This window comes from Bos taurus, chromosome 25 (assembly GCF_002263795.3).
Source record: "Bos taurus isolate L1 Dominette 01449 registration number 42190680 breed Hereford chromosome 25, ARS-UCD2.0, whole genome shotgun sequence".
NCBI lineage: Eukaryota > Metazoa > Chordata > Mammalia > Artiodactyla > Bovidae > Bos > Bos taurus.
In genome coordinates, this window is record NC_037352.1 from 29,301,113 (window position 1) to 29,328,177 (window position 27,065).

Genomic DNA, 27,065 nt, shown 5'->3' on the forward strand with positions numbered 1-27,065 from the left:
CACTGGGGCATCTGTAGAGGAAAGTGCTAAGATGAAGAACTTGCTGGGGATGACTCTCTGGAATCTGATGGCAAAAGGCAGAGAACCAGGAAGGGGTCAGCAGGTGGTCCTGGCCAGGCCTGCCCAGCTCCAGGGAGGCAGTGGCATCAGGCAATCCTGTGGGAAGTGCCCACTCCCTCCTGAGGACATGTTAATGGAGGTCCCATTTCTGACTTTTTATGCTAATTTAAATGATGTATGTCCATGCCCCACCGAGAAAAAGGACAGTGAATTAATACACACATGAAAGAAAACCACAGCCCTCAGCAATCACTGTACAAGTGCTCTTCTAAAGCCTTTTGGATGAAGGACTGCTTTTCTCAACTTTTAAGAAATCCTTCTACTATCACCTCCCTGTTTTGAATACATGTAAGTCATTAAATACTTGGTTTCTTAATGAGAAGCGAGTGCAGTGGGTCAACAATCTGTTTCAACACTTCCTGCTTAAGAAAAATGAAAGGCCCATTCTTACATCCTGTCTCCAGTCTCCATTTTTTACTCAGCTTGTTTTTTTTTTAAGTGTTTGTCTAATATCCATGACTATGTATCTCTGAAATTATTTAACTCAGGCTGGCTTGAACCCACACGGTGGGACTGGAACCCGTCCTTCAGCAGAGCAAACACGCTGACTACTTCCTGGGCTTCCCTGGTGGCTCAGCTGGTAAAGAATCCTCCCGCAATGCGGGAGACCTGGGTTTTATCCCTGGGCTGGGAAGATCCCCTGGAGAAGGGAACAGCTACCCACTCCAGTATTCTGGCCTGGAGAATTCGATGGACTGTATAGTCCATGGGGTCACAAAGAGTTGGACACGACTGCGTGACTTTCACACTTTACAAAACAAAACTTGTTAGGAAAAAAAATGCAACGTGAATTACTTTTGTTCTGGAGCACCTGAACCTGTTACCCACTGGAGATTCTCACCCTCATAAGATACTGAAAGTAGACAGAAGACCACCCAGGCTCAGCCCAGCTTGTACCACTCCTCAGGGACAAACCAGAAGCAAAAACCAATGAGTGAAAAGTGATATTTTTTCCCCCAGTGGACAACACAATGAGAATACAACTTCTTTTCCAATAATCATTTTAAACGTTGATCCAAAATCTTAATAATAATGAAATAATTAGTTAAACTTTAGAAAATCATCACAATGCAGTTAAAGCAAGAAGTGAAGAATAGAAGCTTAACATTTTAAAAAACTAACACTTAAATGTTGGGTTATAAAAAATACTTGTAAATAATTTTTAGATTGAAGATTCAATAAAAATTGAAATTTTACACTATTTACAAAATAATGACAATTCTAACTCAAATATAAAAACTTATGAGGTGTAGGAAGCTTTGTGTTCAAGAGAAAAACACATAACACATTACAATAAATGCTTCTGCTATTAAGCAAGACAAAAGGAAAATAACTGATTTTTTTTCCAACTAAGAAGAATAAAAAGCAAGAAAGCAAGGGTAACAGATGAAGAGACAAAATAAACTGTAGAATCCATATACAGGGAAGAAAAAAACCCTGATAAATACGGAATTGATTCTTTGAAAAGGCCAATGAAATAGATTTTACAATTAAATCTAATTTTAAAAGGGGAAATAAAAACCATATAAATGTCATGAGGATTGAGAAAAGGGCTTTGACTACTATTGTAAAAAAAGCTTTTAAATGTTTTAATGACAAATGAATGGCAGATTGTCACTATAGAAAGCTTTCTGAGAGGAAGCACATGCTGGCACAGACTATTCATTGAAAAGCCTGGAAAAGTCATCAAGAATTACCATCCAAAAAGGCACTAGACCCAGATTGTACTACAAGTACATTCTGTCAATTTTTTGAGGAATAAAAAATACCATGGAATATGAAGTAGCCCAGAACATAAAAGAAAAATGCAAAAGTTTGTAATTATCTCCAAGCAGGTATAATGCTCACAATAAAAGCAGTAAATCCATCACACACACCTTGGAAACAATATGCTAAGTGAAAGAATCCAGTCATCAAAATACCACTTTTGCTATTTACATGAAATGTCCAGAACAGGCAAATCCATAGAGACAGAAGATTAGTAGATTGAAGACCGTGGGGGTCAAGGGATATGAGTAACAGATTTAAGGTGATGAGTATGTAGTAAAATCATGGTGATGATTGCACAACTTGGTGAAAAGTGAAAGTCACCCAGTTGTGTCCAAGTCGGTGACACCACGGACTATACAGTTCATGGAACTCTCCAGGCCAGAATACCGGAGTCGGTAGCCTTTCCCTTCTCTAGGGGATCTTCCCAACCCAGGGATCAAACCCAGGTCTCCCGCATTGCAGGTGGATTATTTACCAGGAGCCACAAGGGAAGCCCAAGAACACTGGAGTGGGTAGCCTATCCCTATCCCTTCTCCAGGGGATCTTCCCAACCCAGGAATTGAACTGGAGTCCTGTGCATTGCAGGTGGATTCTTAATCAACTGAGCTAGCAGGGAAGCCCAACTTGAATATACTAAAAACCATTTAGTTGTACTCTTTAAATGGATATAATGGATGACATGAATTAAATCTCAACAATGCTGTTATTTGAAAAAAAAAAAAGAACACACAAAAGACAAGACTACATGCAACATTCACTAATTGAGTGTTGAAATTTTTAACCAAAATCTAACAACTAACACACTAGGACCAAGTAGAATTTATTTCAGGGATACTAAATGGCCCTATCTTAGATAATTTATTAACGTAATTCAAAATATTAATAAACCAAGAGAAAAAAAATATAAATGCAAAAAAAAAAAAAAAAAAAAGCCATGTGAAAGCATTCAATATGTATTCCCAAGAAAAACTCCTGCTAAATTAGAAAGAAAATTTCCCTAACTGGCTATCTCTTCAAGATAAATATCCAGTCTTAGGCATAATGGTGAAACACTCACAGGAATGAAATAAAGATCTGCTGTCACCATTCATATTTAGTATTATTCAGTAGGTTTCAGTGGAGGCAATAAAAAAGTTAAATATAGTGAAAGGAGAGAAACAAGAAACTTTATGCTTATTTGTTCACAATGTAATGCTCTACCTTGAAAAATAAAAACAAGAAAAGGAGCAAAAATTATTAGAATTATAAAGACTTCAGAATTATTTCTAATGAAAGTTTTTTTTATTGAAGTAGAACAGACCTACAGAAAAGTGTGAAATCTCGAGTGTTTGGCTTCTATCAGCTTTCACAAACAGAATACATCCATTTAAGCATCATCAAGTCAAGAAATAGAAGATGACCAGTGTCCCAGAATCCCTCTGTGCACTCTCTCAGTCATGACCTTCTTGTCTGCTCACATCCTGAGTAACAGCACTGCAGATTAGCTGTGCTTGATTTTGAAATTTATATAAAAGAATGAAACTATGTATTCTCTTTGGGAACTGGATTCTTTGATTTAATATTATGCTTGAGAGATATGCATGCTTTTATTTTTTAAATGTAGCATTAATATCCTCAGATAATATATTGTAGTTATAAAAAAAAGAACCGGGTACTGTAACAAAAGATCAGTTAGAGAATCAATACAAACTCTTGAAAATTGAAATGCAAAAATGGGAAAAGAAAGTTAAGGAAATTTCCGAGGAAGTATAGTCAAAACACAAAAAATGAAAAATAAGAAAGTAAAAGACAAGAAAATCAGTCCACGAGATTCAACACCCAAATATTAATAAAAAGAGTTGCAAAAAAATGGAGAACACACACACAGAACATCAACAATGAACATGAGTTTCCATTGGAAGGTTCTACTGAGGGTTCAGTATCATGGATAAAAAATAAATCTCTCCCAAAGCACATCATCTTGAAATTTCAGAATACCTGGGATAAAAGGATTTCTAAAGAGATAAAGATAAGCCACCTTTAAAGAACCAGCAGTCAGAATGACCCTGGACTTCCAAATAGCCACTTTGGAAGTTTGGAGACAACAGAACATACGAGGAAAAATCTTTCCAAGTGGAAAGTGGGAATCTAGGTATTTTTAGATACACTAAGACTAAAACATTTGCTTGAAGACATGCATCACTAAAATGAGGGAATAAGCCAAGGAAAAAAAAAAGGAAGAAAAGACATGAGGTCAGAACATAGGGGGATACAAAATAGGTGAGAAGTGAAGGGAGCCTGAGCACCTGTGTTTCAGTGCGCAGCCAGTTCTGGTGGAAGGGGTCAGAGCACTCTGGAAAGTTTTCTTTCAAAAAGATGAACTGGATGGAATCTAATGTGACTGAGAGGATTGAGAGAGAATTCAGACAAGAGATAGAGGGTTTGGGATGGAGTTAGTGAAAAGTACCTAGAGAACAAAGTAAGCAAACAAACAACAACAAAAAGGCAATAATTAAGTACACAGAAATCAAAAAGCTGTGCAGGAAAAGCGAAATAACCAAAATATACCACTTGAATAAGCTGCAAGTAATTATAATAATGTAAATATTAAAAATGATCTAGGAACTTCTCTGGTGGCCCAGGGGTTAAGACTCCACACTTCCACTGCAGGGGATGTGGGTCCCACCCCTGGCTGGGGAACTAAGATCCTGCATGCCACAGGGCATGTCCAAAAATTTTTTTAAAAAGATAATAATGTCTTAAAAAAAAATAAATGATCTGAACAAAATTACAATACAATTATAATGGAGGATGGGGGAAAGAATGAGAGGATGTATAAATGCAAATGGGTGTGAGTGAATGACAAAGAGTTATTATATCATCTTTCATAGTAGGAAGTTAAGAAATCACACTTACACCTCAAAAAACAAGAAGTAGAACTGTAAGTATGGTGATGGAGAAGTAAACAAAAGGATCATTTGCAAGAGTGGAGAGTGATGCCCCTAAAGAATGAGCAAAGCCTTGTAGAAGATATGTTTGACTTTTTAAACACATCCATCTATAACCTTTATAAAACTACAAAATAATTTAAAACATGTAAGAAACTAATGAAATATTAATAGTGGTTATCACTGGGTGGTGTGATTATGAGTGATTATCTAATCTTCCTTTTTATTTTTAAATTTTTTCAATGAATATTAAACTTACAATGCATACATAATACATTTTACCATGAATACTTAATAAAAAAGGTATTTTTACAATGTGATTTTAAAATTCTCTAGTCTCCTCGTCACTGCCCTTGTTCTTCTCTGCTGGGCTGGAAGACAACATCTGGATTAGAAGCAGGGCAGAAAATTATTCTTATTTTTTCACCCCTGAAAGCCTATAGACAAATTACAGAGCTCTAATTTCATGGCTGTCAGCCTCAGCTCCTCCTTCCTTATATTCTTTAGGATTTGAAGTCTCTGCAATTTCAAGTTTCTTCAAGCCAATATTCCAGTTTTTCAGAGATAACAAGATTTAAGGCTTTTTTTCCCCTCTTCTATGCATAGTTATTTTTAAGAAACTACTATAGGGTTTTGGGAGAGGAGAATGTGGATGTCCTGGTCACATAAAAATTCAATCAATGAAACCACCCTCTTTCACAACTCAGAAGCATGTATATACAAGGAGATACACCTAGACAGGGGTTGGAAAAGTCAAGGCAACCGTTTGGAGTCAAGGAAAGTTATATATCAGCCACAGAGGCACAGAGGTGGTCTGAAAAAGTTCAGCCCTTCAGGCAAAATCACTGCATTTGAGGGTCCCAGCAATTTACAACCAGAGCTCAGCGATCCGTTGGGACACTAGGAATCCAAAGGGCCATCTTGGAGCTGGGGCAGGGGGTACCCCAGGCCAAGAGAAAGCAGGATTCAGAGGTGTGACTCCAGGGCAGGCAGGCAGGCACTGCAGACACTTCCAGAAGCCTAGGGCTCACTGCACAGCTGGGTATCCCAAGTGACCGACTGGCCAGAGTGAGAAAGGCCCCAGCTCTCAGGAAGTCAGAGGAGTCTATGAACTCGCTGGTGGACTGGAGCGTGTCAAGTGGGGACACCACCCTAGAGCCTCGTAGAGGGAGTAGAATGGGAGGAGCGGTGGCAAGTGGAAGGAGGGAGATCTGGCTAGGATGCTCAGTGGCTCACACTTCAGGATGGGAACCTGGCTTCTCAGCTCACAGCGCAGTCACTGGAGTTGCACCTTGACCCCCATATGTCAGACGTCCTGGCCCAGGACCTAGGGCAGGGCTGGGTGTGCAGACCAGAAGGTATGGCAGGGGCTCAGAGGAGCCAGAGACAGAACAAGCTGGGGCCTGAGGCAGGGCTGATCAAAGACATGGGTCCTTACTGCTGTCCACACTTGTCCTCCAAAACCCGGGTGAAGCAGGGCTTGGGGCACAGCCCTCCTTCAGAAATGCCCTTCTCTTTGCTCTGCAAGAGGCAAAGCCTTCAGGAGGTGATGTTCCACTCTAAGCTCCAAGGAAACAGACCACAGCTCTTATGATTTGCAAGAAAACCCTCTTGCTCCACTAAAGCCAAGTACTGGAACTGGTGCTGGGGAGAATTCAGAAGAGCTCAGAATAAAAGCCCACAGTTTTCCTACCTAAGATCTCATAAGGAGGAGACAAGGGACAGGAAGGTAGGTAGCGAGAGGGGACAGGTGCCCAGTTTTGGTCCAGAGAGAGAGGGAGGAGAAATGTGTCTGATAGTGAGGTTGGCACACAAGTCAGGGGAGGGAGGTGCTTTGCTCCCATTTTCCATGGGGACCTCGAAAGGAGACTGCCCCACAGGTGGCCTCATATCCATCAGGGACCCATCTCATCCATGTGACCATTATGGTGCAGTGTGGCCATGTGACAGGAGGCTCAGCTCCCATGGAGGGAAGTGGGGCTGAGTGAAAGCCAGAGGAGCAGCGGGGGGTACCCCTCCCAGGAGATGAGCCTGCAGCGGAGACTAGGAGGGGTGGGGGAAAACGTGACCTAAGCTCAGGTGTCTGAAGCCAGTATGGGCCACGAGGGCCTAAGGAGACAAGCCCTCATCACAGTTAGGCCAGCTGCACACATCTGCCAGTGACAATAGTCAGGAGGGCTAAGGATACTGTCCAAGGGAAAGAGAGACACACAAAGACCCTGAGGCTTCTGCTCAGCCATTTAGGGCAGGGGTCCCCAACGCCCAGGCCATGGACCAGTCGTCCTCAGCCTGTTCAGAACTAAGCAGCACAGCAGGAGGTGAGCAGTGTCCCATTGCTTCCCAAGGCTCACATTACCACCTTTCTCTGCCCTATGTCCATGGAAAAATTGTCTTCCATGAAATCGGTCCCTGGTGCCAAAAAAGTGGGAGATTGCTGATTTTGGGGAAATAAGTCCATGTGTCCTCACACACTCAGAAACCATCTGAGATGAGCATTGTTTCCTGAAGAGGCCGAGCATTTCCAAAGAAATGAACTATTGCTAGTAACCCAAACCCAGCAGCAGTCCCTAGCCCCTTTCTGAACTGGCTGAGCCTGGCATATAGTAAGGGCTTAATCAGCATTTGCTGGAGAGTGAATGAATGATTCCGTAGTCTGCTCTTCCCTGTCCAAGACAGATTTAAAACTATGGAAATTTTCTAACAACCTAATGGCAGAAGTGATAATTTATCTTTTCTCTCCACATCAGAGCATTTAATTGAGGAGAGGATACCAGAGATGATGAGAAAAAGTTCATGTTCATCACCTTTCTTTGGCCTCATTGCCTTTTTACTTCCCTTTACTTCATCATCACCTACCTCACTGTTGGGATGCCCTGTAGTGGGTGGGATGGGGTTGTATGTGGAGAAGGAATTGTCTGGATTAAGAGTTACTGTCAGCTTGTTGTTCAGTACAGATGAAAGCAACTTCCTAGAAACCTTTACCGAGCAATGGCAAAATAAATGATTACACGAATGATGAATGAATCGATGAATAAATAAATAGACACCAAACTATTGAATTAAGATAAACTGAATTAGGATAGGAGGTGGGGTTGACCTCTAAAGTGAAAAGCTGTCACCTGCTGGGAGTCATTCTCAGAACCCTTCCCTCCACCTGAAACTTCAGGTATGGCTGGAGCATGGGACTGGCTCACCCCCCAGCCAGCTGTGTTTAGGAAACTGCCCACAGCTACCATGTATGTTGCAGTCAGAAATTCAGTGTTAATAAAAGACACTCAAGAAACATCTCTCTTTTTTCTTTAAGTTAAACTTCTTAGGAACCTGGGGTCCATTGAACTTCATGCACAGAAGTCAGACTCCAAAATGCGGACTTGAGCATACCAAGTCTATAAAGGGCCTCCTGGGCGGGTGAGCTTTCCTGGGCCTCCCACACCACCTGTTCTCAAAAGACTTTGAAGGGGCTTCATCCTGCAGAACTGGTAGTTACATTGTTCAAAACAGCAAGGCAAGCTGGGCGCAGCCTCTCTGCTGCTATGAGGATATGCCACCAGGGTGGCTGAAGACACAGGAGCCTGGAGTTCTCCGAGAAAATGAAATGCATTGCCCCTGACTTCGCATGTGCTTGGTTGCAGAAGCTATTTTTAGAGCCACGTTGGCAGCAAAAAGAGTGAAGACTGTGACCTAAAACTCCAGAGAGAGATTGCAAAAGTGTCAGCCTGAATCTCCCTACTTTGAAAACATCTGGGTAAAAACTCCTGCAGCTTTCAAAACGGTGCTGGGTCCCCAGGATGAAGAATGTCTCCGTGTCCAGGAAGGTAATAGCAAATGGTCATTTGTGTACGCAGGGCTGCTGACAGTTCATTATTTGGGGGAAAAAGTCACTACAGGCTCTGCCATCAGTGCTTATGATGAACTTCTGAGCTTGGAAAGAAAATGCTATTTGCTTTCTCTCCCATCTAAGAGAAATGAGTCCTGTGTTCCTGAATTTCCAGAAAAGAGGGGTGAAAATGGATGAGGGCTAGGCTCCAAGTGGAGCCTTGGACATAAAGGCTGTGCCAACTGGTAAGGTCTGAAAGGGACTAACCAGTCTTGAAAGACAGAAACCCTCCCCAAGTGCTCTGAACTCACTCTGAGAGTCTCGTCCAGTTACTTTTTGGGCTTTGAGGGTAGAGTGGAAAAAAGCAACGAGAAGAAAGGGCAGGGGAAAGAAGTAATATAAAATAGCCCAGAAGGACTTCCTTGGTGGTCCAGTGGTTAAGAACCTGCCTGCCAATGCAGGGGACACAGGTTCAGTTCCTGGTCTGGGAAGATCCCACATGCTGCAGGGCAGCTAAGCCCCTGCAGCGCAACTACTGAAGGCCATGCGCTCTGAAGCTCTGCTCCGGAACAAAAGAAGCCACCGCAACGAGATGCCCGAGCACTGCAACGAAGACCCAGAGCAGCCAAAACAAATAAATAAATAAGTAAAACGAAAGAAAAAGAACCCAGAAGACAATACAGTCTGGAATCATCAAAAAGGAGGGACTAAAGCTATTAGAATTAGAAGCCGGAGCCTACTTCTCCCGACATACCTGAAATCACACCCATCCAGCTCCAACCAAAGAGGAACCTGAGTCCTACTGTTGCTTCCCCACCAGATCAATTTGCTAAAATTAATGGTACTGCTGCTCCCCTATTCGTGTCCAGGAATAACTCAGGAACAAGACATTTAACTCACAGATAAAGCGTCTTCCATTTTTAAAAATCTGGCTTCCCTGGTGGCTCAGATGGTAAAGAGTCAATGTGGGAGACCCAGGTTTAATCCCTGGGTCAGAAAGATCCCCTGGAGAAGGAAATGGCAACCCACGCCAGTATTCTTGCCTGGAAAATTCCATGGACGAAGGAGCCTGGCAGGCTACAACAGTATGTGGGGTCGCAAAGAGTCGGACATGACTGAGCAGTGAACACTTTCACTTTTCAAAGTGAAACTCACCTGCTCTCGGCAGCCCACCACACTGAACCTCTATGTGGGTGAAGAGGAAAACCTTCCCAACTATTCAGATTCACCTATGTGGCTGCCGTGAGCTGTCACAACACACTTTGGTTGATGGAGGCAAGATGATGCTTGTCAATGCCGAGAACAGTCACACTGCAAGCTCCACTCTTGCTCCAGGGCACTGCCTAGGAATTTTGCTTCCAAAGGAAAAGTGTCTAGCAGCGATAACAGTGTGTCACGCAGAAAGAAAAACTGATTATTCAGATGGCATTGAAGGTACAGAGTTGATGTCAAGAAATACCATTAATTTCCCAAAAGCACCGTGTTCACCATTGTAAAAGCGTAGTTCATTCTATAATGAACAGCCTCCCTCAAGAGACTCACTTGGCAAATGTGGGTCCTTTATTTTTCTGTGCAAATCCCCATGGCATTAAAAATGCCTCTCCTTAAAAGGGAACCCTCTTACACTGCTGGTGGGAATGTAAATTGGTGCAGCCACTATGGAGAACAGGATGGAGGTTCCTTATAAGACTAAAAATAGAGCTACCACATGATCCAGCAATCCCACTCCTGGGCATATATCTGGAGGAAAACATAATTTGAAAAGGTGCACACCCCAATGTTCACTGCAGCACTGTTTACAATAGCTAGTACCCAGAAACAATTGAAATGTCCATTGACAGATGAATGGGTAAAGAAAATGTGATACATATATACAATGTACAACTAATCAAAGGAATAAAATAACGTCATTTACAGCAATATGGATGGATCTAGAGATTATCATATTAAGTGAATTAGGTCAAAGACAGGTATATAATATTGCTTACCTGTGGAATCTAACAAAATGGTAGAAATGAACTTATTCACCAAACACAAATAGAGTCATGGATGTAGAAAATAAACTTATGGTTACCAAAGGGGCCAAAGGGGGGACAAGATGAGGGGTGCTGGGACTACTCTACCTTTGTCTCCACACCAGACCCTGAACACCCACAACTATATACACACTACTATATACAAAAAAGATAACTAATAAGGACCTACTGTATAGCACAGGGAGCTCTACTGAATACTCTGAAAAGAATCTAAAAAAGAGTGGATATATGTGTGTGTGTATAACCGATTCACTTTACTGTACATCAGAAACTAGAGGGGCATGAAACCTCACAGCTGACCAGTATTGACTGAATCAACACTTTCTATCAACAGGGCTCCTCTAGGACTGTCCCCTGAAGAAAGCAAGTAGAATTCTGGAGAGGATTTTCAGCTGTAAATTTTCCCATGTCTTGCTTCTGCTGTAGAACTCTATTAACCGAAACATTTAATTATCTACAACACCTCACACCATAAACTCAGAGAGCTTACAATTAGAGCTTTTCATCTGAGGGACCAAGAGCTTTGTTATGAAAATTTTCCACTATAGGAACAATATACCTTCAAATGCTGGGTAGGTTTTATGGATAAGAAAATTAAAAAGCTCATTTATGCAGATGGTGAGTGACCTGCCTAATGACACAGGCCCCGTTGGTGGCAAAATCGAGCAAGGCATTCCTATTATTGGGAAAATGTTGGGGGAAGGAAAAGAAAGTGGAGGATGGTTAGCTTTTCTACCGTGATTCTTCTCTTCCTGAATTGTGACAGGCTTCCCTTGGCCCCTGTGCCAGACTCTTTTTCTGACTCTCCTTTCCTAGATTCAAACTGAAGTCCTGAGCACTGTGGTCTTCAGACCCAGTCCTTTACCCACAGTGCACTGCACTTTGTCAGTATTCATATACACCATCCAGGTAGGTCAATGGTAATGGTGGGTCTGTCTGCGTGAGATATTCAACTTCTGCCCAGGATGTGCCATGGCTTCTGAATCCCTGCTTGGAAGTCAACCATGACAACTTCACTGCTCTGGAATTGGATCCCAGTTTTATCTCCTTGTGTTCTCTGTGTTGTCCTGTCCTGCCACTTCCCCTGCTCCCCAAAGGGGACACCACACAAGACTCTGAGCCAAGAATTAAGATCTATCTTCATCTTGTTGCAAGATTGGCCATCTGCTATCTGTCGATGGCCACCAGGTCCTAAGGTAGAATTCACATTCCGTACGATCCATTTATGTAAAGCCTACAATTCAATAGATTCTAGTATGTGCACAGAGTTGTGCAATCAGCACCAAAATCAATTTTGGAACATTTTTATCAAGCCCCCCCAAACCCTGTTTGTTCTCATTAACAGTCATTTCTCCCACCACTCGTCTCCCACCCCTAGGCAACCACTAATATACCTTTTCTCTCTCCCAATTAGCTTTTTATTCATATTCATTTTGGCTCATTGGATCAGTGGATGGAGCCCAGACTCCTCTTTTTGATCTCCTGTTTCAAGTTACTCAGGCTTCCATCTTCCCTCTGCTTTATTTTCCCCTTCATTTTTAAACACACATTCTCTACCTTTGTCTCCACACCCGACCCTAAACACCCACAACATCCTTGCTGTGCTGTCAGTAGAGGAACTCAGTGGACTTGAGTTGCCCAAACTCTGCATATCCCAAAGGAAGAACTGACCCTTGCCAGGCTCCTTAAAGATAACCACTAAACCCTTGGAATAGCCTGCCCAATAAGGGTGTCTTTGAGGCCCTGGGTCATGCTGTAATTAGTTCAACTTCTGCAGAGGGAGGTGGGGAGGAGTGGAGACTGAGTAGCCAAGTTCAATCACATGGGTGCTACATGCCTACAGGACTGACTCCCAGTAAAAACCAGGAATACCAAGGCTCCAGTGAGCTTCCCCAGTTGGCAATACCTTATGTGTTGTTACATGTCACCTCTGGGAGACTAAAGCACTACCTGTGCAACTCCACAGGGAGAGGATAACCAGAAGCTCATGCTTGGTTTCTCCTGGACTCAGCCATATGCCTCTTTTTGCTTGGCTGATTCTAATATGTATTTTTTCACTGAAATAATCCATAACCACGAGCATGATTGCTTTTCTGAGTGGTATGAATCCTTCTAGTGGATTGTCAAACCTGAGGGTGGTCATGGAGACCTCAAACACACTCATTTTCTAAGCTGACCTCTAATTGTGTCATCTCCCATATACTTTCCCAGGGAAAATCCCCTGCGGCTTACAAGACTCAACAAGTCACCCCCTTTCCAGAAGAAAGAGCACAGTGTGGAAGGGCATAGACTCTGAACCCACTATATCCGAATCTCAGATTCATCTCTTACTGGACGTGCAACCTTGAATAAAGTGCTGCTCCTGCGCCTCAGTGGCATACCTGTGAAATGAGAATGGTAAGAATACTATTCTCGTAGGGCTAGTAGGAGGTGTACATGGATTTGTATTGTGTAAAACAAAAGAAAAATGCAGGCATATAGAAAATTCCAGCATTATTGATGGTTTTTATAAGCTTTCCTAGTCACTCCAGGTTGCTCAGTGGTAAAGAATCCACCTGCCAATGCAGGAGGCACAAGAGATGTGGGTTGGATAAATAAAAAGCTAGTTGGGAGAGATAAAAGGCATATTAGTGGTTGCCTAGGGGATGTGGGTTGGATACCTGGGTTGAGAAGATTCTCTGAAGAAGGAAATGACAATCCACTCCAGTATTCTTGCCTGGAAAATTCCATGATCAGAGGAGCCTGGCAGGCTACAGTCCACAGGGTCTCAAAGAGTCAGACATGACTGAGTAAACGAGCACATGCACAGACACCCGAAACCACGGCACTCACAAAGCTTCCCCGCTTCGACAAATCCGCGTTTACCTGCACTAATGTGTGATTATGCACACTTGAGCCATGTGTCTCCAGCCAGCCCAGGAGCTCCCCTAAGAGGATCGTGCAATCCATCATTATGAACCCCCAGCCCTGGAAGTTTCTACCACAAGGCTGAACACACGGTTCCTAAAATATATTTGCTGATGCAAAGGAAAGTGAAAGTGAAAGTCACTCAGTCGTGTCTGACTCTTTGCGACCCCACAGACTATACAGTCCATGGAATTCTCCAGGCCAGGATACTGGAGTGGGTAGCCCTTCCCTTCTCCAGGGGATCTTCCCGACCCAGGAATCGAACCGGGGTCTCCTGCACTGCAACCGGATTCTTTACCAACTGAGCTATCAGGAATGACAGCATTATTTCCAAGTCTAAGAAAAGCTGATTCTTCACGTAAAGATTTCCTCTCTGTAAGCTAGTCATTCTTCCTCTACAGGAAAAAAATTACCTTCTCCTTTTGTATACATTTGCACACAGAATTTGAGATTCCAGCAGCTATACATTTCCAGGACAGCCCTTTCAACTCTGAGTCTAACAGTCTCTAATGGTCCCTGTACCTTGTAATTTATGATCAAATTATATGTTGGATTAAGGATTGCTAATTGTTAATCATCAGCTTGAATTAGTTATTAATGAGTAATGTCACTAATTACAGGGTCACCTAACACAGAGCAGGCGGGCACCACTGGCATATCCCAGAAGATGCCTGATGAGTCAGCTTCAGCCAATGCCCTGAAAGCAACGTGCTGTGAAACATCCCACCTCTGACAACTCCACACACCCTTCCCTCCCATGGTCAAAGTCATGAGATTATACAGCTGGAAAGAACTGTGAAGATCAGTGGTTCCCAAGTCGTGAGCTACAGACATCTGAAGGCTGCTGAGCTAAGGCATGTGCCCAGGAATTCATGGTGCCTTCAGGCTAAAGATATTATATCCCTCTTCCTTATCATTGCTACTATTTTTCACATCTATGGACATAATGCTATGAATAATACAATTTAACTTGGCATTAAAGCACAATAGAGTTCTAAGCAGGTTTTTGTCAAGAAACCGTCATGGAAAATCTATTGATTTTACATTTCTGGGCCCCCAAAGCAGTCATCAGTTAGTTTGGGGGTTCCTGGTCAGCTCACCCATTCCCATTCCTCTTGGCAATTATTCCAGATCTTTATTTTTTAATGAATTTTTAATAGGAAGATAATTGCTTTACAATGTTGTGCTGGTTTCTGCCATACAACTATGTGAATCAGCTATTAATATACATACACTTTGCCAACAAAGGTCTGTCTAGTCAAGGCTATGGTTTTTCCTGTGGTCATGTATGGATGTGAGAGTTGGACTGTGAAGAAGGCTGAGCACCGAAGAATTGATGCTTTTGAACTGTGGTGTTGGAGAAGACTCTTGAGAGTCCCTTTGATGCAAGGAGATCCAACCAGTCCATTCTGAAGGAGATCAGCCCTGGGATTTCTTTGGAAGGAATGATGCTAAAGCTGAAACTCCAGTACTTTGGCCACCTCATGCGAAGATCTGACTCATTGGAAAAGACTCTGATGCTGGGAGGGATTGGGGGCAGGAGGAGAAGGGGACGACAGAGGATGAGATGGCTGGATGGCATCACTGACACGATGGACGTGAATCTGGGTGAACTCCGGGAGTTGGCAATGGACAGGGAGGCCTGGCGTGCTGCGATTCATGGGGTCGCAAAGAGTCGGACTGAAATGAACTGAACTGAACTGATCCCTTCTCTCTTGAGCCTCCCTCCCACCCACCTTCCCCATCCCACCCCTCCAGGCCATCGCAGAGCACCGAGCTGAGCTCCCTGCGCTAAACATTTACACGTGGTAGTGTGTATGTTTCAATGCCACTCTCTCAGATCATCCCACCCTTTCCTTCCCCTGATATGTCCACGAGCCCTTTCCTTCTCCCTCCAGGCCCACAAGCCTGTTCTCCTATGTCTGTGTCTCAATTCCTGCTCTACAAATAGTTTCATCAGTACCATTTTCTTCTGGCTCCATATATACGCATTAATATATAATATTTGTTTTTTCTCTTTTTTGACTAATTCACTCGGTATAACAAGCTCTAGGCTCATCCATCTCAGAGACTTTTGTCATTTTTTTCTGTGGCACCTAATTCAAGATCTACCTTTTACTCTTAGCCATGATTTCCTCTCAATTCATAAGGAAAATGTGGGTCACCCAGCATAAGCTTTCTCTTCTGGCTCTTCAAGACCAAACCACTCTTCGTGTCCTTGACTCCACCCCCTACTCCCTCTTCCTTCCCAATCAGCGCCACCCCTCCTTTCTGTGTCCTCAGACCCTCCTCCTCTCCTTGCTTCGTGTCCTCAGCTGTATGTACTGTGTTAAAATGGGACCTATTATGCCCATGTTGTATTTCCCTCGTAGCTCAGTTGGTAAAGAATCCACTTGCAGGTCAGGAGTCTGTCCCGCAATGCAGGAGACCCCGGTTCGACCCCTGGGTTGGGAAGATCCTCTGGCGGAGGAAATGGCAATCCACTCCAGTATTCTTGCCTAGGAAATCCCATGGACAGAGGAGCCTGGCAGGCTACAGGCTATAGGGGTCGAAAGAGCGACAAAACCACCACGTCCATATTGGGGCTGAGGATGTTCGGGCAATAGACGCTGTATTTCAAGAAATCATGCAAAAAGAGGTCCAAAGCAGATAATCAAAAACCAGCTAGCTGACAAATGAGAGTGAGTAAGTGAAGTCTGGGAGAGGAATATGTCTGGAAAGATTCTCTGGAGTGAGCTGTACCCTGAATCGCCTCTCCAAGGAGAGAGGGTGGTATCCTACCATCTAACCCCAAGCCTGGTGGTCAGCGATCCTGGCAGTGGAGAAACACCCTCATTGGTGCCTGACTCGTGCTAAGCAAGGGAAAGGTGGCTGGTGGGGCAGATGGGGACCCTGTGTGTGGAAGTAGCCCCTCTCCTCCCATTGAGGACAAAGATGTGTGAATCCTGGAAACCAGATATGGAAGCCAGAAAAGATGTTGATCCGTCACTCATCCATTTTTTCATTCACTAAATAGTTTCAGCATCCCTGAGAAGTGCTAAGTACTTATTATTCTCCGGAATTACAACAGAAAAGCTGCAGTCCTGGCTTCATAAAGCATGTAGACTAGTAACGAATTAAGAATGATAAAGAAAGGGTCTTCCACTGGGAGAAACAGGTTGAATATCTAGCAGTATTTTTTTGTGTGTTTTGTTTTTTGGCCCTGATTACCAAACAGGAAGGAAAAAATACATAGGAAGAAAGAGAAAGAAAAGAGTAAAACGGAAAGAATATTCATCCCCTGAATGCAGCATCTCCTATATTTGTATTGCCTACCGGGAAGACTCAGTAGCTAAAGATTCATCCAATCTAATGCCATTTGGATGGTGAAAAAGTTCTCCTCACCCCATCCTTTACCAGATTAAAACCATTACTATTAAAATACTGAAATCACAAGGAGAATGGGAAACCATCACATCCTGACATTTAAGAAACAGTATTGTATCTGCTTAATAACATCAGAAGGGCCATAAAAAGTCCTTCCTTCAGTTAAATATCTCCATCAACTATTAACAGATTAAGCATTTCATAAGTTATGATACATTAAAAAGAGATCATTAATATTCAATTCTATTGTGTACATCAGAGATGCATGTCATGTTAACGACTCATGATCATGACTCCATTTTTTGAGTCTTCTTAAATGCATATTAGTCATCTTAATGTTACGTAAAATAGAAGATCAATTTTTTCCTAGTGCCTCACATATGTAGGGATAGTTGTGTGTTCTGGGCATTATAAAGCACTGTGTGTGTGTGTGTGTGTGTGTGTGTGTGTGTGTATGTGGACTCAGTAGCTCAGTCACGTCCGACTCTTTTGTGATCCCATGGACTGTAGCTCACCAGGCTCCTCAGTTCATGGAATTTTCCTGGCAAAAATATGGGAATGGGTTGCCATTTCTTCCTTAAGGTGATCTTCTCAACCCAGGGATCAAAGTGGAGTCTCCTGCATCTCCTGCATTGGCAGGCAGATTCTTTACCACCGAGCCACCTGGGAAGCCCCAAGCAGTGCACTGCATCCATTTCTTTTCCACTGTCACACTTTCATTCCCTTATCTGTCACGGCTGGAGGTCAGCCTCCCTGTGTGTCAGGGAGGAAGCAGTGCGTGGCCAGAAATATGAAACTGACTTTGAATCCATCGCATGAACCCTGTCCCTTCAAGATCTGAAGGCCTTGGGGTCTTTAGGCATGTCCCATTTTAATCCTGTTACAATACACATAACAAAATGTACTGTTCTTAATCATTTTTGTGTGTACAGTTCAGCAGCGTTAAATACATTTGCAGACTGTGCAACCAGATTCCAGAACTAATTTCATCTTGCAAAACTGAAACTCTGCACCCACTAAATAACAAGTACCCATTTTCCCATTCTCCCCAGCCCCTGGAAACCACCACTCTACCAGCTGTCTCTCTGAATTTGGCTATTCTAGGTACTTCATAGGAGTGAACTCATATAGTACCTGTCTTTCCATGACTGGTTTATTTCACTTAGCATATAGTGCCCAAGGGTCATCCATGTTGTAGCATGAGTCAAAATTTCCTTCTTTCTTTCTTTTGTTTTTTAAATTATTTATTGATTGATTTTTGGTGCATTGCATCTCCCCTGCCTCACGTGGGCTTTCTCTAGTTGTGGTGGGTGGGGGCTACTCTCTAGCTGCAGTGCGTGAGCGTCTCATTTTGGTGATCTCTCTCTCGTTGAGAGGCAAGGGCTCCAGGGCATATGGGCTTCAGTAGCTGCCACTCTAGAGGGCAGGTTCAGTAGGTGTGGCGCATGGGCTTTAGTTGATCCTCAGCATGTGGGATGGTCCCAGACCAAGGATCGAACCCGTGTCCCCTGCGGTGGCAGGCGGATCCCTATCCACTGTACCACCAGGGAAGTCCTCTTTCTTTTTCTTAAGGTTGAATAATATTTCATTATAATTTTGTTTATCCATTATCTGTTGATGGACATTTAGGTTACTTCCACCTTCTGTTGATTGTGAACAACACTGCTATGAACACGAATGTGCAAATATTCCTTTGAGACCCTGCTTTCAACTCTTTTGGGGTATATACCCATAAGCATAACTGCTGGACCATATGATAACTCTGTTTTTAATTTTTAAGGATGGTTACACTGTTTTCCATAGCAACTGCACCTTTTAATCTCCCCACCTGCAATACTCAAGGATTTCAACATCTCCACATTCTTGCCAACCCTTGTTATTTACCTTTTTAAAAACTATGGTAGCCATCCTGATGGGTGTGAAAGGATATCTCAACCAAATATCCCTTAAAGTTATGCTCTGGTTTTCAAATAATACCTTAGTGATGAATCTACATTATTATTTGCAGAAATCTGAGACTGCAGCCCTGCCACAGTACACGAAGCCACTGAACATCTAGGCTGGGATGGGAACTGAGCTATGAGACAGCCCCAGCTGAGCAAGTTATTAGCCCCAAAGGTTACCTTCTCTGTTACATAAAATCGGCTCATCGGTAGCTCTACCCTAATGCAGTCTGTCAGCTTTCAATTTGTGCTAGAAAATAAGAGAATATGGAACAAGGGTTGTTGCTGTTCAGTCACTAAGTCGTGTCTGATTCTTTGTGATCCCATGGACTGCAGCATGCCAGGTTTTCCTGTCCTTCAGTCTCTCCCGGAGTTTGTTCAAATTCACATCCATTGAGTCAGTGGTGCTATCTAAACATCTCACCCTCTGCCGCTCTCTTCTTCAGCATTCAATCTTTCCCAGCATCAGGGTCTTTTCCAATGAGTCATCTCTTCGCATCAGGTGGCCAAAACATTAGAGCTTCAGCTTCATTAGTCCTTCCAAATGAATATTCAGGGTTGATTTCCTTTAGGATTGACTGGTTTGAACAGGGATCAGTCCATTTCAAAACTCTACTCTGGTTTATCAAAATTTTATAAACTAAGAAAGAACTTCATGGATCCTTGCAGAAAATCCTCACTCCTGTTCCACAGTTGCCCCTTTATACCAATAAACACAGCCCCAAAACAAGGGCAAAGAATCAATAAGATGGCCCCTTCCATCTCTTTGAACATAGAACCATGAAGATATTAAATAAGTTTTGATTCTCACGTAGAACTCATAAAAAATATTGAACCATAACTCAGGTAACACCTTGTTTGAAAATCAAAGCATTTGTGGTAGGTTGAACAATACCCCCTGCTCCCTTCCTCCCAAAAAATATCCATATCCTCATCTCTGGAACCTGCTTATGTTAGCTTATATGGAAAAAAGGGCTTCACAGATATGATTAAGTACAGGATCTCAAGAAGAGGGAGATTGTTATGGGTTATTCACATTGATCCCAATTGTCATCACAAAGGCCCCTATGGGAGGAAGTCAGGAAAGTCAAGGGAAGAAGGTAGCCACGTGATGAAGGAAGCAGGGGGAGAAAGTGATGCAGTAGCCATGAGCCAAGGAATGAGAACAGCCTTTAGAAGCTGGAAAAGGCAAGGAAGTGGATTCTCCCTTCCAGTCTCCAGAAGAACCCACCTGCAGACACCTTGCGTTGAGCTCTGTAAGGTTCACTGCAGATTAGTGCAGTGCCTCTAGGACGTAAGAAAATAAATTTCTGTGCTTTAAGCCAGGGGTCCCCAACCCTTGGGCCATGAACCGGTACCGGTCTGTGGCCTGTTAGGGACCAGGCTGCACAGCAGGAGGAGAGCTGCAGGCAGGCGAGCGAGCAAAGCTTCACTGTGTTTACAGCGGCTCCCCATCACTCACATTTCCTTCCATCAGATGAGAGGAGGCATCAGATTCTCATGGGAGTTTGAACTCTACTGTGAACTACGCGTGTGAAGGATCTAGGTTGTGCGCTTCCTTATAAGAACCTAAAGCCTAATGATCTGATCCTGCATTATGGTGAATAATAGTGTATACGGTGTACAATTATTTCATTTTATGAAAGTGAAAGCATTAGTCTCTCAGTCATGCCTGACTCTTTGCTACACCATGGACTGTAGCCCACCAGGCTTCTCTGTCCATGGAATTCTCTAGGCAGGAATACTGGAGTGGATAGCCATTCCTTTCTCCAGGGGATCTTCCTGACCCAGTTATCTAACCTCGGTCTCCTGCATTGCAGGCAGATTCTCTACCATCTGAGCCACCAGGGAAGTCCACTTCATTATATATCACAATGTAATAATAATAGAAACAAAGTGCATAATAAGTATAATGGGCTCCAATTATCCTGAAACCATCTCCCCTACTCCCGGTCTGTAGAAAAACTGTCTCCCACAAAACCGGTCCCTGGTGCCAAAAAGGCTGGGGACTGCAGCTTTAAGCCAGTAAATTCATGTTCATTTATTACAGCAGCCACAGGAAACGAATATGGCATCAGAATCTACCAACTTTATTCACTGTCCCTTATATTTCACCTTCCCAACTGGTCCGCCACAAAGGACTTATCTCCTTGCCTCCAAGGGAACCTGGCTGGGGTTTGGGGCAAAAGTCCTACCAAGCTGTCCAAAGGCCCTGGGTTACCCGTTGCGGGAGGGGGGCAGGTACCACACAAAAAATGTCCTTTGTCTACAAGGACTTATCTCCTTGCCTCCAAGGGAACCTGGCTGGGGTTTGGGGCAAAAGTCCTACCAAGCTGTCCAAAGGCCCTGGGTTACCCGTTGCGGGAGGGGGGCAGGTACCACACAAAAAATGTCCTTTGTCTACGTATTCCTACATCACGGCAATTGTAAAGCATCCAAGTATGGAAAAGTCCCAGGAATTAACACCTTTTCAACTCCATGCTTAAAAGCTCCTGAACACAGTTCAACAGAATACGAGGAAGAATGAAAAAGTGTGAGCATTCCTATTGACTGCCATCCTTCAGGACTGCTGTTTGATAAGCTGAGGCAGAAAATTTTTAGTGAAAAAGAAGGAAAATGCAGCATCCTTTCTCAACAAGAAAACTTCAGTGGGAAAACATCCCAAATCCTCAAGCAGCTGTTTTCCCCACTGCGGCTCCATCCCCAGGTGGTCTCTCCCAGCCTCTCTCCCTCCCTCCCTGGCCTGGGATCTGGGGACGCAAAGGCCTCCGGGGCACAGGCACTTGGCACAGACCTGATGGGGAGGGAAGGGTCTCCGGCGTCCCACCAGTCTTTCGGGGGGCTGATGTACATGCACCATAGCTCCCAGCTGTACCCGTGGGCCGAGTTCTCATACCGCTGCACCTCGAAGGTGTCCTGCTTGATGTTGTCGATGGAGGGAAGGATCACACGCTTCCGGTTCTCCTGGATCCGCGAGAGCACTGGTTCGGCCCTGAAACACAGAGAAGTAGAAATAAAAACCTCTCTCCTGGGCTTCCCTGGTAGTCCAGTGGTTAAGAATCCACCCTGCAATACAAGGGTCACCGGTTCCATCCCTGGTCCAGGAAGACCCCACATGCGGCAGGGCAACTAGCCTGGGGGAGCTGCAACTACTGGAAACATCCTTTAGTAGACCCTGCAGTATCAACTCAGATCCAAAGTTAGTACCACGGGCTCCTTAGAGCCGTGCTCTGCAACCAGAGAAGCCACCACAATGAGAAGCCCGTGCACCCAGCGAAGCGTAGCCCCCGCTCACCACAATTAGAAAAAGCTCGAGTGCAGCAACGAAGACCCACTACAGCCAAAACATAAAATAAATACAATTAAAAAAAATCTCACTCCTGAGGCTCACCTGCACCCCCACTGGCTCAGACCTCAAGACCACAATGAACAAAAGCATCCTAGCTGAAGGCTGGGCTTTAGGCAGGCTGGAACTCACAGGGAGGTGGCTCTAGACGGATCAGGTGGCTTTAAATGAGCCCCGTGGCCTGCAGCTCAAGCCCTGGCCCCTGTGGGGTCACCACAGTGTCACTTGGGCTGGCTTGAAAGGCCGGAGGCGAGAACTGAGAACCCAGGGCCTCTGCCCCAGCAATTCTGGCCTGTCTTTTATACCCACAGTGTGCCCTCCTGAGAGAACCTGCACTGCCCTGCAGTTTCGTGGTTTTCAGTTTCCCCTCTGGCACTGGCCAATGCCTCTGGTTTTCTTTTTCCTGCAGGAGCTGAACTGTCTTTCCCCAAATAGGTCACTTCTACCCGTGATGGCCTGGTTTCAATATGCATTTCACTAGCTTCTTTGTGCGTGTGACTATTTCCGTTGTTTTAATTGATTATTTAATTGATTTCTTAAAAGGCATCTAATTGGATGGGTTAGGGATGGCAGGCAGGAACTAATTGAATGTAAAAGTGGGCAGAATCCTGCTCTCAGCGAGCCTGCCTCCTCGGGGCTGCAGCAGGAGAGAGGCAGGGACCTGGCTCAGGGTTCAAGGAGCAGCCCTGCCAGCTCAGGACAAAGCAGATGGCCAGACACCCTTGCCAGGGTGTGTTCTCCGAGGCAGATGTAGGAAGGGATCGTTTCCCACATTCGAGAAGGAAAAGATGGCTCTCAGAAACCAGGGCATTAATCTCCCTGCTTAGAACAGAGCGCAGGCTTTGGAAGGGAGTCAAGCGATAATCCCATTCCTCTGCATTATTTGGAAGAATAATGAGAAAGCTCGGCCTCCATCCCATCTCTTTTCATTTGCAGCTATTGAATTACCTGTTGGCACATCTCATCTTTCTATTTAAAATGAGCAATAAAATATACCCAGAGCCATTTACTGCCTCTGATACTTTTGCACACGCCATAGAAGCTGATGCCAAACGGGACTGACTTCTCACGATTTCTAGATGTGCTTCAGAGCTCTGCCCCTTCCAAGTCCTCACTCTTGCTGTTGTCGTCCAGGAATGCCCTTGTGCCTGGGCAGGAAGTCTAGCCACCCACAGAGTGCCACCTCTCCCAAGAAGCCTGCCTTGATTTCTCCCAGTAGACAACTCATCCCTTCCACTCTTAGACCATCTTCTCCACCATATTCAAGTCACTCCAATGACATGCTGTCCAGGAATGTGGAGGTCAAGACAGAGAGGAACAGGTGGGCATGTGAAATAGAAGGCAAAACCAGCTAAAGCTGGAGGGGGATTGGATAAGTTAACACAACATGATGGAGAGATAAGAACTGAGTGATGGGGGCATGGTGGTGCCACCTGATTGGACAGGAAAGAAATGAGGAGAGGATGATGTGGAGGAAAAGGTGAGACAGGGCAAGGCTAAGGCTCCATGTGCTCAGAAGGATTCTTGCTCAAGAGTTTCCAAACTTGAGTGAGCAGCAGCCTCTGGGTCGGGGCTGGTTAAAGCAGATTGCTGGGTCCCACCCTAGAGCTTCTGATGTCATAGGTCTGGGTGGAACCCAAGGATATATATTTCTAACAAGTTCCCAGATGATGCTGGTCTGGGGACCACACTTTGAGAATGATTACAAGATAACAACGAGGCTCAGGGGAGGTCAGGGCTGCAGACCAACTTGTTGTATCAGGGTCTGACAGCAGCAGAAAAAAAACAAGGAAGAAAACTGGGCTCTGAGATGGTAACAGACACCTGTGTGCACGGGAAAGGGCCAGTGTTAACAGTGACCCCAGGTTCCAAACCATTGTGTGCTCATGTGCAAAACCATCCTTTTATCCAGCCATTAAAAGGATTCTAAAGTTGGTTTCAAATAAAGAATAGATATTTCAGTGTTTAATTAGTGATGGGACATGGGCTTTTCAAATAGGGTACCGTGAGACGGCTCATATTCGAGATGCCATCATTCCTTTTTGGGGGCTGTATCGGGTGGCACAAGGGATCCTAGGTCCCCAAACAAGGATCAAACCTGGGTCCCTTGTAGTGGAAGCATAGGGTACCAACCATTGGACCACCAGGGAAGTCCCAACATTAATGAAGTTAAAGACTCTGCTTCTTACTAACCCTCTGCAACCTGGCGTAGGGGTTTAACCTCTGACTTGACTTACCATTGGTTAGTTAGAAATAATTATATAACTGTAAAGCTCGAACCTAATTTTCACACGCTCGGTGACTGATTGGGGCATTGTGGATGCTTTACTCTCTTACATACAAAATCTTCTCCTCCGTGTGTGCTCCCCAATTTCTCTCATATTGTTCTTTTTACCAGGAAATCAGACGGGGCATATCGGCAGAGAGAAACCCTCTCCTCCTCTAAATGATGTTAAAGACAATCCCATAAATTCTAGGAAGCTTTGCCTGAGTAGGCAGAATTATAAATGAATCTCCCCCACCCCGTAATAGTTAACCATCCTCCCCAGAAATGGAAACAAACAAATCAGCAAAAGAGAACATCAGGAATATGACCGCTTTGTCTTCTTAGCAAGGGTCATCTTGAGTTCTGTCTAACTAATATATCATTTTCACAGGGATTTTCATGACGGTAATGATAGGATGATGATGGCAAGAATGACGATGACAGACTGAGTAAACAGCAGATGTATTTCTCCCTGCTTCCAGTTTTATCCCAAACTACGGTCTCACCTTCTTTTTACCCGCCCTTCCCCATTCTTCCCGGGGCCCCAGAAGAAACAGGCAAAGTGTGTCCACCTCCCAGACTCCAGACCTCCTGACCATGCTGCAGGTCCCAAGTGCTTCCGGGTTTTAGCCTGTGACCTACCAGCCAGCGGTGAACTCCACGTGGGCATCAAAGAAGCCAGTGACCTGGCCGGTGGCCACCTTCCAGCCCTCAATACGAGCTCGGATCAGTCCCTCTCTCTTCTGGTTTCTCACCACCTTCACCAGCCCGGGGTAGCGTTTGTGGACATACTCCTCCAAGGGGGCCTTCAGCTCCTCTGCAAATGACAAAACAGGAAGATCCATAAACAGGTCAAACGTGCATCCAACCCATTGTGAGACCAACGGATCTTCAGACAGTCCAGAGACTCCAGAGAAGTCTGCATGTTAGTCATTTTAGTAAAAAGGACAACTGGGTCTGTGTGAGTCAGAAGGTATCTCTGACTGATGTCCTTTGAGATTTCTTTTCTTTCTGCTCCCCGCTCCTTCCTTGGCCAACATTCCTGTGCTCACACTGTCTCCTGGGTCCTGTTTATCCACTTTATATGTTTTTTTTCCATCTGCACATACACTAGTCCTCACAGGATGTGTTCTGGGAGGTCCAGACCCATCGTTACACCCTAGACGCAACATTAACAGGGTTTGTGCTTTGGTCATAAGAAGTAAAATCTTCGCCCAGCAGTAGAGACGCTACCGTGATGGCAAAAGAAATGCCAACAGGATTGAACACTCCCTTCTGCCACCAGCAGGTGGTACGAAGTGCATTATTTATATGATCTAATTTAATCCTTACAGCAACCTAGGTGGTTGCTAGATTAATCCCATTAATTTACTAGATGAATTCCACTTTGCAATTAAGGACAGTCTTAGGAAGTGGGCTGCCCTGGTGGTCCAGTGGTTAAGAATCCACCTTGCAATGCAGGGGACATGGGTTTGATCCCTGGGGAAGACCTCACAAGCTGCAGGGCACCACAGCTCATGCACCACAAGTACTGAGCCTGCGCTCTGAAGCCCTCGCTCCACAAGAGAAGCCACTGTAATGAGAAACCCTTGCACAGCAACTAGAGTAGCTCCCGTAGTCTGCAATTAGAGAAAGCCCTTGCATAGCAACAAAGACCCAGCACAGCCAAAAATAAATAAACACATAAATATAACTAAACATTTTTTAAAAAGAACAATCTTAGGGAGGCTAACCTGTTCCAAGGGCACAACCAAGAAGCAGGAGAGATGAATCACAGGCCAAATGTGTCTAAGTCTACAGACATGAAGGGATACCCTTGTGTACCTGAGAATCATCATCTCATCACAAGGTAACAAAACCCCCACATTTTTTGTTTCTATTTTTTAATAGCAGTATGAGACAAAGATGTTAACTAAGCTTACTGCAGCAATTACTTCACAAGATGAAAGTGAAAGTCACTCAGTCATGTCTGACTCTTTGTGACCCCCTGGACTATACAATCCATAGAATTCTCCAGGCCAGAATACTGGAGGGGGTAGCCTTTCCCTTCTCCAGGGGATCTTCCCAACCCGGGATTGAATCCAGGTCTCCTGCACTGCAGGCAGATTCTTTACCGGCTGAGCCACCAGGGAAGCTTCACAATATATGTCAGGCAAATCATTATACTGCACACCCTAAACTTACATAGTGCTATATGTCAATTGTATCTCGATAAAAACGGGGGAAAAATCAGCAGGTGTAGAAAGACAAGCAGGGAAGGATTGACAGAGAGGGAATTCCAAAATACACACACTCCAAGGGGTCCTGGCCTGGGAGTTTCTCCATCTGAAAACAGCCCAGGTGACTCAGATGTGAGCGGTCCACAAACAGTACGTTAGGAGACACTGTCACTTCTGACTCTGCTCTAGAAAAACTCCAAAGATTGTATTTACAAATGTTGTACAGACCCCTCACTTGCTACTTATACACGGCAACTCGAGCAAATGCCCTTTGGGTTGCCATTTCCTCCTGCAGGGGATCTTCCCAACCCAGGGATCAAATCCATGCCTCTTATGCCTCCTACAATG

The 27,065-nt window shown here is 44.3% G+C and overlaps 1 protein-coding gene across 1 annotated transcript in view; it reads right to left on the minus strand.

The window, feature by feature from the left end:
- The window catches only part of GALNT17 (polypeptide N-acetylgalactosaminyltransferase 17), a 430,081-nt gene that overhangs the window by 167,408 nt on the left and 235,608 nt on the right, over positions 1-27,065 (minus strand). Inside the window, exons 4-5 of the mRNA NM_001192067.3 lie at positions 25,141-25,315; positions 21,681-21,878 (exon numbers count right to left, since the gene is read on the minus strand). Of these exons, the coding sequence (NP_001178996.2) occupies positions 21,681-21,878; positions 25,141-25,315 (373 nt within the window). The remainder of the gene's footprint in view (positions 1-21,680; positions 21,879-25,140; positions 25,316-27,065) is intronic.